At 43.4% G+C, this 11,285-nt stretch overlaps 1 protein-coding gene across 7 annotated transcripts in view; it reads right to left on the bottom strand.

The window, feature by feature from the left end:
• Positions 1-1,465: 1,465 nt before the first annotated feature.
• pzg (putzig) overlaps positions 1,466-11,285 on the bottom strand; it is a 55,341-nt gene continuing 45,521 nt past the window's right edge. For 6 of the 7 annotated variants that reach the window (XM_065223933.1, XM_065223864.1, XM_065224271.1 and 3 more), the window contains exon 4: positions 2,390-2,569. In XM_065223933.1, the coding sequence (XP_065080005.1) occupies positions 2,444-2,569 (126 nt within the window). In that variant the 3' untranslated portion in view covers positions 2,390-2,443. The other variant, XM_065223992.1, reaches the window with a different exon arrangement.

Raw genomic sequence — 11,285 nt, 5'->3', positions numbered from 1 at the left:
ATGCTTTGACACCTGGACCATGGTTTTCGTTCCAAAAACACGAACATGTGAAAGGTTTGGCTTTCTTCCACTCCACGCTTCTTCGGGGGTCCTACCATGACTACGGGTAGGTGAGCGGTTGATCAGATAAACAGCTGTTGACAAAGCCTCGGCCCAGCAGTCTTTCGATAGCCTGGATTCGAATAGGAGACACCGCGCGTTCTCCACGATCTGGTGGAGTTCATCTCCATCGGTCCACTGATATCCGAATGAACCAGTTGTAACACCTCCGACGCACGGGATCCGCTTTTTGGAAACGAAAATTTCGACTGCTTTCCCATAGGGCAAACGCGACTGTCTGCAGCGCTAGCTTCAACATTCAGTGTAATCCCTGTCGCAAGGCCACCAGCAAGCTTCTTCAAATTTCCGACACCAAGATGACCCATGCGTTTGTGCCAGAGATCGAAACTTCCAGCAGCATTACACGAATTGATTGTTGGAGTGGCTCTCGGTTGCCACCAGCTCGTCGTTTGCGTTGTGCACTTTGCAGCCATCGTTGTTGAAAGTTACGGAATACCCCTTCTGCACGATTCTGCTGACCGAGAGAAGATTCGCCGTCAACCCAGGAATAAGCTGCACGTCACTCACTGCAACGTTGTCTTGAGCATCCCTGCACATCGAGCTGCAGAACGGAGTTTCTCAAGGAGGTTCCTCAAGTATTCCTCCCATCGAGAGGTTGACTGGACGGGACAACTGGTCCTCGTAGAAGTTCTTTTTTTTCCTTTATTTAACGTCGGTCTCTGTTCCGCATCCATTAACGGCAACCGAATGTGCAGGAAGGCAGCTTCCACACCTGCGTAGGAAATCGCACCCATTCACAACACACATGGGCCGGGACCAACGGCTTTACTTCCCTTCCGAAGGAAGACGTGACCAGAGATTTTTATGCCTCAGAAAATTCCCACCGACCTCGGCTGGGATTGAACCCACACCCATTGGGGTGTGAGAAAGCAGTCACCATTACCACTACACCACCGGCGCCGGCGTTTACGTTTGGTTGTTCCGCCCATTCCAATTGTTGGTGTAGAACTAATTTTATTTAAGACGTTTACAATTAAGTATAAATGTCAAGGCTAGCTTCGATTGCTAACAGCTTCGCTTCAACAAGATCGACTCCGGCGTTTACTTTGAGGCTTCCGATTCGTCGTCTTTAGGCTTTTCCCTATCAATATTCATGAAGGCAACAAAAGTACGATGCCGAGAATAACAATAAATAAATAAACGGAATTATGAATCTGAAAGCTCAATTCTTTCCGGTACCTCCACCCTGTTGATCTGACCCGAATCAGTGGGTAAACAGGCAGTTCATTAGGAATTCCATTGGTCGAGAAAATGACGAGATCCGTTCGTTTGCCGTAGATTTCCAGGGGAACTCGTTCATTCGTGTGGAATTGTGATATATCGTCGAATGAGAACACCAGCCACCTTGTATGACGTGTAAAAATAGGTTGTTGCAAATCTACCACTTCGTTTTAACGTTTATTTCAAGAATTTTCTCCTCCGTTTATAGTATTCCATCCTCAAATAATGGCTATGTATAGTCTAGGTTCCGAACAAAATTAAATATTTTTTTAATTATTTAAAATAGCATCAATGTTGTAGTATCTACGTTCTAGAGATAATCCTTAACTTGTATCACTTATGGGTAATGTTCAGTATTCTTCTTTTTCTTGTTGTTGTCTACTTGCATGTAGAAAAGACAGAGTACTCGCATGCGTGCGAACAAATCTATGAGTAGGTAGATGTTTACATTGAATAGTTTGTCCTAATCTTGAAGTTTTTTTTTTGTTCAAACAAATGAACGATTAAGTGAAAGATTAACATCGTTCCTAAACAAATAGCATCAGATTATTTAATAAAAAAAAGTATTGGCGTGTAAACATTCTATTCGTACAAACCTAAGACGTCTACCCAAAGCTGTTTTAAAAATCCAGTTGAAAATGTTACTTGAACGAAAAGTGAATCAAAAATAATGTTTAAATCACTTAGGTCTCTAAAGTGCTTACTCTTTTATGATATAACTATCTCTAAAGCTTTTAGCAACTAGACATATTTACAATACATCCCTTTCAATCATGGGTACAGACAACTCTTCTTCCTATGTACAATCCTGTAATAGCTGTATATGACCTCGTTTGTGGTTTAATTCGCGCATACCAACCAATCTTATGTACCTATACCCTATAGAATCTGATTTTGTTTAACAATCAATCCATTACCAAAAATCTTCGAAAGTGGTTAGGTGCATTTCGCAAAGTTCCATGCAACCGATGTCCGGTGCTGTTGTTCGATTGCCGCCGCCGGTGGCACGCATCACGTCCCCATTTAGGTTACTGAGCTGGCTGTAAAGAATCGGTATCAAGAACTAGGATCATGGACTGTGATATGGGAAAGTTCAGATGTTTTAAGCATTATTCTCTTTAGCACTGGTATCAGTAGGCTCTTCCGGATCGGAGGATTTCTCGTCAGTTTTGTTCGTGGCGTCGACGGATACCTGGTTTTGCTCTTCACTGGGCAGTTCGGTCGCTGTCTATCAAGTATGGGTCGTACAGTAATCAGAACAAAAAAGAAAAGAAAGAAGCGGTTTCACAGGGAAAAGAAAAAGATAAATCAAGAGAAAGAAACCATAAAGTGGTATCTATGCATACAGTTGGAGTGATTATACAGGCAGTGGACAAGTGGTGGGTGTGTTAGCGATTCATTTCGGGTGTTTATTCAAACATATAACAAATGGAAACTATGAGAGCGGAGATATCATGTGGAGAGAACTCGGTTATGTTTCGGTAATGGACCAGAAGCCTTAACGGATAGTCTAGTTAAGCATAAGGCAAAATCAAAACCACAATACTATATACATACATCGCCTATGTAACGCCTCTTTCGATTTTTTTTAAATTAACAGTACTTCTTCTTCAGATGTAGGATTCTAAACTTTACCTGCTAATATTAATATCCCAGAGTGCGAATTGCTCAAGATCTTAACCCTTTCTTTCTCAGAAAGTTTTTAGTTGTGTTGGGGTACTTAAAAGAGCTTTTGAAAAAAGTGCTACAACATAGACAATCTATTATTATAGAACCCATTAATAAAAGCTTTGGGTTAAAACTTAGATAATTAAAACATAGATTGCTCAGTCGGGCATCCCTGCTTTTGCTCGAAAAGTAACATTGATAGCGCGCTATCTGTCGGCCAACGGGTGAGCTAAAAGTTTAGTAGCCGAAATGGGTGCGCATTTCGAATCAAAACTGCCCTGCGTACATTATTTTTTTGGATGGCGCATTCCACGTCTGACGTTGAAAATTGAAATTGTTTATGCCACATCGGTTTTGTTTTGCTTTTTATTAGCTGTGTTCAATATTAAGAGGGTGGAGAAATATAGTCAATAATATTGATAATGTACAACTGTATTGTCATGAATATCGTCAATCTCTATACAATCCTATTCCGACTCGCTAAATTGAAAGTCAACATCCATTGAACTAATGCCATCTAAACGTGAAATTTGGCTCGCAACGTTCCGATTTGAAGACGGAACTAATTCCTTAGTTTTGCAAAGCGGAATAATGAGGTCATCATCTTGATCGCTGCAAATAACCGACTCTTTCGTGAATTTCATGACACCGCAGACGTTAATCCATTTCTCTAAGTCTCTTGAGCTGAAACCCAAGAAAATATTATTCAAATTTTCATCAAAAAACAACAGCTAGGGAAATACCTTTTTTTTCACTAGAACCTTGTGAAACGTTTTTGAACTTGGACTGGAAGCAGCTCTCGTACAATTTTGGTTTCTGGTATGAATCACTGTTGTTTCATATAGAAATCGGTACTTAAAGTGTTTGTTCACGCAAATGCAGATATACACGTTTATCACAAATTATTCTGCACGCTATGATTAAATAAGCCGTACATAGATTATGTTTACTCAAATTGGGCGTAAACTGGACGAACCAAAACACGGGAAAATTTATGTCAATTTTGCATAAAAACAAATCATATATGAACACCATTTGGGTTTGTCGCTATGCACCCAATCAAGATAATTTCTTTGTGCAATCTAAGTAAATCAATCTTAGCGTGCAAAGTTATGAATGCGCAGGAAGAAAAACATAGTTCACCCGTTGACCGCTTCTCTCAGTCAGGCGCCACATTTTTGTTGCCAGTTTATTTTCCGAAGTGGCAAATCTATGTTTTAATTATCTAAGGTTAAATCAAATATATTATATTAACAATATGATCCACTCTTTCGCTTAGCTGGCGAACCGAATTTTTAGCGATGAAAGCACGTCTGTGGCCAAAAAGGCTACCAATGTATTTGTTTATCGTCACGAGGGGTAAACCAAATGAAAATTTGTTTAATTTTTCAAATGAATGTATTTCAGCATTTTATTTTATTTGATGACAACAGTGACATGTCAGACAAATTTTAAAGTAATATACACAATGTAATTAAGGAAAATAATTTGACTCTTACTTTTGTAATAAGTGCTATATTCGCACCCCTCGATTGTAATTGAATGATTGTTGCTGACCTTTTTCAACGTTAGATGGTGCGTGAAGCAATATTTTGCGGGTCGCGATTGCAACATTTGGAAACGGCATGAATGGATCATATTGTTAATATGATATATTTGGTTAAATTGAAGACAACAAATCAGCGCTGCACTTGAGTGAAGGTGGAAGCAACACATAGAAGAATCAGCAAATACACAAACCCTTCTTCTGAGGATGTAATCTTTGCTATCAAATTCGTTCGAAGCATTTACCTTTGAGCGGCAGATGACGCGATTGTACCTGTCTCATAGCGTTTGTATGAGAAAATGGAAGAGTTGCCAGTCTTCTTGGTTTGTTGTCTTCGGTTAAAATCAATAGCATTAATTGTTTTTCCATTGGCATGACAAATAAAATCCTAAAGTACCCAGGTTGGAACTGTGAATACACTCTATCCGATGAAAGCGGATTGAGAAACACCCTACGGAGTTTGACAGTTGATAATGCTACGTCTTAAAGCGCACACGAGTTTGTAGAACTGTAGAGAATAAAAGTCTAATTTAACATTACTAAAACGCCATGCCTTTCTTTATTCCAGGAAGTCGCGTTCCCACAATGGTGACCCCGAAGTGTTCCTTCGAAAAGTCGTGCCGGATTTCGTAAAAATCCTCTCCAAATTTCGACGACAACGAACCTAACCTCACAATGGCTAATGAAGAACCGCAGCGCTGTGTCGGTCAAACTTCCAGATTTCTGGAAGAGCGACCCAGAAATGTGGTTTGCCTAGGCGGAGGCACAGCTTACTTTCGGCAATGTCACAAAAGACGACACTAAGACACTTCTATCACATTGTGGGTAAAGTAGACCAATCTGTGATTTGCCATATCGCGGATCTTATCACGGCACCTCCGCAGTAGGAAAAATACAAAGCGATCAAAGAGCATTTTATTACACACTTTGCACTCTCCCTAGAGGCACTACAGGCCTCGAACGTTTACTCGGCGCTTCGGATCTTGGGGACATGCGGCCAACTCACCTGTTGGCAAAAATGCAAGAGCTCGCCGCTGGTGTCAATGTCAACGACAACCTTCTCAAAATGCTCTTTATTCAGCGTATGCCACCGTATATTCGTCCCCTTCTAACCATCAGCGATGGGACGCTGGCGAAGCTCGCAGAAATGGCCGATAAAAATGGTAGAAGCACCACAAATCGCAGAAGTATCAGCACCAGCACCACTGGTTGACTTAAAAAACCCTCGTCGACGCAAAAACGAAACTTTATTCCTCTGGTAGTACGATGACCACTGATGTGCATACGATCATCACCATCGACATACATTGTTGGTCAAGTATCGTATCGATGTTCAGCATGATGTCACACATCACATCGAAACAAAAGGGCCATCAGTCGCTTCTAAGGTTAGGAGAATGGCCCCCGATAAACTGAAAGCAGCTAAAGAGGAGTTCGCGTTAATGACAGAACTTGGAATCTGTAGACCACGCCACTCCATTGTGTCCCCAAGAAAAACGGACAGTGGAGGTGGGCGACTACCGTATGCTGAACAAAATCACTATCCCGGATAGATATCCAGTGCTGCATGTGCATGGTCTGCTGAATTCATTGCAAGGTAAGCGAATCTTCGGGGGCGACCCCGGCGTACTGGTTAGCATCCAAACCTCTCACGCCAAAGTCACGAGTTCAAATCTCACCCCCGGACAAGTCACGAATGACCCAAGAGCGTTAAAGTGACTGCAATTAAAAAAAAAAAAAAAAAAAAAAAAAGCGAATCTTCACTACTTTTGATTTGGAACGGGCGTATCACCAAATTGCGGTAGAAGAAAAGGACATCCCCAAAACTGCAGTGATTACTCCTTTTGGCCTTTATGAGTTCACGCGTATGCCATTCGGCCTTTCCAATGCCAGTCAAACACGTTCCAACGCTTCATGAACAAAATCTTTGGCGATCTGCATTACGTCGTCGTGTTCATCAAGTACGAACAACATGTTGAAGAAGTGTTTCGAAGACTTCATCAAAATGGTTTGGTGATCAACGTATCAAAAGGCAAATTTGCGTAGTCGAGCGTTGAATTCCTAGGTTACGTAGTTGACCAAGACGTTATTCGACCGTTACCGTCCCGGGTTCAGGCTGTGGCAAACTACAAGCTACCTATGACAGTAAAGGAGCTACACAGGTTCTTAGCTCTTATTAACGTATACAAGCGTTTCATTCCCAAGGCTGTTGACATGCAGGCGGAGTTACGAAAGTTGATACCAGACGCGGACAACAGAAAAACGATACTAGAACCGTGAAATGGAGTGATACTTTCAGGCTCAATTTTGATCGTTGCGGGAGTAGTTCTTCAGCAGTTATCTGGAACAACTTGGCACCCGCTCGGATTCTTTGCTGATTTTCAACGGAATTACTCGGCATTTGGGCGTGAACTGACGGCACTGAAGATGGTAGTTAAATACTTTCGTTATTTTCTGGAAGGTCGCAAATTTTTCATTTCCATCGATCACAAGCCAATAACCCATGCTATGGTTATTAACTCATCCTGTAGACTACTCCACGAAGGACGACATCTGCGATATATTTAGTCGTTCTCAACGGATATTCGTAATATCAGCGGCTTGGAGAACACCGTAGCTGACACAATGTCCCGAATCGAAGCTGTAACCTCTATCGACTTGACCGCGATTGCCAAACACCAGGAAGGTGACACAGAACTGGCAAAACTAATGAAGTCATTCAGGCTCAACATAGAACAGCTACGACTGTCCAACCTTTCAGGCCCGATTTATTGTGATGTATCAATCAATAATAAAATGCGTCATTTCGTTCCAGAAAAGCATCGTCGCGGTTTGCTACATCATTTTCTTTATTCCTTGAAGTCGCGTTAACTATTGTCGGAATCCAATTCTCTCGAAATTTCCTTGATATTCTCTAAAAATTAGATATCATCCTAGAAGTTATTTGGAATAAAAATTAAAATTGTGTCCGAGTGTCAATCGCAGCGACTTCAACACCTGGAACCTATCAAACCCATCAACAAATGAGCCGGGACCAATGGCTTTACTTCCCTTCCGAAGGAAGATGTTACCATAGATTTTGTCGCACCATAAAAATCCGAACGACCTCGGCAAACATAGGAATGTTCTTGAAAAAATACGATTTTTGATGTAAACATACAGGGTGGTTATCTTGCCCCATCCTATACCGTACCTGGGGGTGTGGAGTTGTTCGCCTCCTCATGGTGCACCATGGAAACGATGGACCACTAGTGCTGCGGTACTGGTCCAGTCGGCTAAACGAACAACAAACGAGGGGATGCGCCACACGGCGCCTTGCGATCGATGTCAGTAAGATCACAAGTATGTGTACTGACACACTGGCCTTATGTAGGAAATCGAGCGGAAATGTAACACAAACCACGCTACGGGCTGGGGGCCAAGGTATTTCATCCTCTTAGTACCATCGGGTGGTAACGACCGAAACGCCGTTTTAGCTAATGCCTTGTCCGTCTCCGTCACATAAAACCCTGGCAGGCCTTAGAATACATTCCCTCCGTGCCACTCAGTTCTGAGACTGCGGTGGGAATAGGTTCGGTTGAGTTATTCCCGTCTTACGCGATCCGGCTCTGAACATAACGCCCCATGAAGGCCTATGTCACAGCGACTATTCCAGTTGCACGGTTAGTATAGCAGTCTAAAAGGGACCCAATAGTCAGGATGATGGATAATCATCAAATCAGTTCAAAAACCCAAACCCAACCCAGAGAACAAGTCGCCAAGGAGGCGACAGCGAATCCAATCGCGAAGGGTGGTCTTACGAGATCTCCCCCACCCAGTAACTCTAACAAGGATTCGAATAAGGACACCAAGCGGCCGACTGATGAGACCGGTGGACAGCTAGAGTAGTGAGCCAATTTAAAATAGTTAGTTTCGTATTGATTGTTGGTACTAGAGCGATTGAGAAAAGTGGTGGTTCCAAGCAGGATGGCAACAAGGGCGCTCCCCCGAAACCTCCGGAAAAAAACTGCCCCTAAGAGCAGCACTGCTCGGAACAAACACAAGACGATGGGCGAGGCTCTCATCATCAAGATGGAAGCGTCGAAGTACGCGGAAGTTTTGAGGAAGATGAGACCGGACGAGCGTCTTGCGGAGATGGGCAACAACGTGAGGAGCATCAGGCGCACTCGTACTGGCGAGATGCTCCTGGTGCTTAAGCGTGGCGCTAAAGACCAGGGACCGACTTACCAGAAACTGGCAAACGAGGTCGTTGGTAATGGGGTGCAAGTAAGATCGCTAGGCTCGACGATCACCATCCAGGGCGAGAACTTGGATGAAGTGACAGAGGCGACCGAACTAGCCAAGGCGCTCAGGAAGCAGTGCCAAATCGAGGTACCGCCAACAGCGGTTACCCTGAGAAAAGGACTGTTCTCTACCCAGGTGGCTACCGTCAAGCTTCCGGCAGCTGATGCCAGAAAGGCGGCAGCCACAGGGGGGTACGAGTGGGCTGGTCGGTTTGCCCCGTGAGCATTCCCCGACCGGTTACGGCTTGCTTCAGGTGCTTCGGTCAGGGCCATCTGGCTCGTGACTGCAAGAACACCGACAGAATCAAGCTGTGCAGACGGTGTGGGTGGTTCAAAGGGCCATAAGGCGCAAAGTTGCCAAAAGCCGCCGAAGTGCACAATATGTGCGGAGAAAGGGAAATCCCCTACCAACCACATGGCAGGTGGCCCGTGTTGCCCAGGGGCCAAGAGCAATGCTCAGCCATGTTAGAGGTAGCGCAGTTGAACCTGAACCATTGCGCGGCCACCCAGCAACTGATGTGGCAATCGGCAGCGGAATGGGGAGTGGATGTCGCAATCATCCGTACCGGGTCCCATCCGGCAACGGGAATTGGGTCACGGACGCGTTGGGGATGGCGGCGATATGCACGATGGGGAGCTTCCCCGTTCAGGAGGTGGTCTCGTCCAACTTGAGCGAAGGATTCGTGATCGCCATGGTCAATGGAGTATATCTAAGTAGCTGTTATGCTCCGCCCAGGTGGTCCATCGAGCAGTTCTCGCAGATGGTGGACAGACTCACTGCGGTCAGATACTCTAAGATATGGGTATTTTCGGAACGGGAACAACACGTAGATGTCAAAAATCAATATCCGACGCTATGTTGGAATCCAATATGGCGACCATCAGGATTCAGGAAGTGTCAAATACCCTAAAATATGGGTATTTTCAGAACGGGGGCAACGCGTGTATGCCGAAAATCGATATTCGACGCCATTTTGGAATCCAAGATGGTAGCCATCAAGTTTCATTTCGTGTCAAACACCCTGATATGGGTATTTTGGGAACGGGGACAACGCAAAGGTGCCGAAAATCGATATCCGACGCTATGTTGGAATCCAATATGGCGGCCATCGGGTTTCAGAAAACCTATAATATGGTTATTCTCGAAACGGGACGACGCGTAGATGCCGAAAATCGGTATCAGATACCATTTTGGAATCCAATATGGTAGCCATCAGGGTTCAGAAAAGTGTCAAATACCCTACAATGTGGGTATTTTCGGAATGGGGACAACGTGTAGATGCCGAAAATCGATATCCGATGCCATTTTGGAATCCAATATGGCGGCCATCGGGTTTGACAAAAAATGTCAAATACCCTAAAATCTGGGTATTTTTCGGAACGGGAACGACACGTAGATGCTGAAAATCTGTATTCGATGCCATTTGTAGGCCACTGGACACTTTTTCTGAAATCTGAAGCCACCATTTTGAATTTCAAGATGGCGTCGGCATCGATTTCTGGCTTCTAGATGTCACCCCGATTCAAAAAATCCCACATTGATCGGTATTTGACAATATTTCACAGTTTCTCTGAACCAAAGCCGCTATCTTGGATTTAAAGACGACGTGACATCAATTTTCAGCATCTACATCTCACCCCCATTCTGAAAATAACCGTCTAGGATTTCGAAATGGCGCCGGATATCGATTTCCGGCTTCTAGACGTTACCCTGATTTAAAAAAAAAACCCTATGTATGGATATTTGATAGAATTTACAACTTTTTCTTAAACCGGAGGCCGCCATCATGGATTTCAAAATGGCGTCGGATATCGATTTCCAATCTCCAGACGACACCCCGATTCTAAAAATACCCATAATGATGGAACGGTATCAGCATTTCCCACTTTTTCTGAAACAGGAAGCCGCCATCTTGGGTTTCAAAATGGCGTCAGATATAAATTTCTTTCCTATAGACTCCATCCCGATTCCAAAAATACCCATATTGATGGGTATTTGACAATATTTCCCACTTGCTCTGGAATCGGAAGCCACCATCTTGGATTTCTAAATGGCGTCGCATATCAATTTACGATTACAAAAATATCAATATTACTATGTATTTGACTACCGTTCCGATTCAAATTTCGGACGATTCAAATTTCGGACACTTTCATTTTTAATTAAATATTACATCCAGTTAGAAACAAAGTAATAATGTTAGATGATCGTGGAGGGCACTAGTCAAAAAAATTTAAAATTTACAAGACATGTGGATCATATTCGACCGAGATCAACTTTTAAAAGTGTCCGAAATTCGAGTTTAAGTGTCCGAAATTTGAATCGGCACGGTATACTTCCACTTTTTCTTCAGTCGGAAGCCGCCATCTTCGATTTCAAAATGGCGTCGGATATAGACTTTCATCCTCTAGACATCATCCCGATTCCAAAAATACCTTTATAGATA

Source organism: Ochlerotatus camptorhynchus, unplaced genomic scaffold, assembly GCF_037179485.1.
Source record: "Ochlerotatus camptorhynchus isolate MF236.1 unplaced genomic scaffold, CSIRO-AGI_Acam_v1.1 ptg000002l, whole genome shotgun sequence".
NCBI classification, from domain to species: Eukaryota; Metazoa; Arthropoda; class Insecta; order Diptera; family Culicidae; genus Ochlerotatus; species Ochlerotatus camptorhynchus.
Note: the sequence above shows the minus strand (reverse complement) of the source record. Positions and strands in the feature narration are given on the sequence as shown.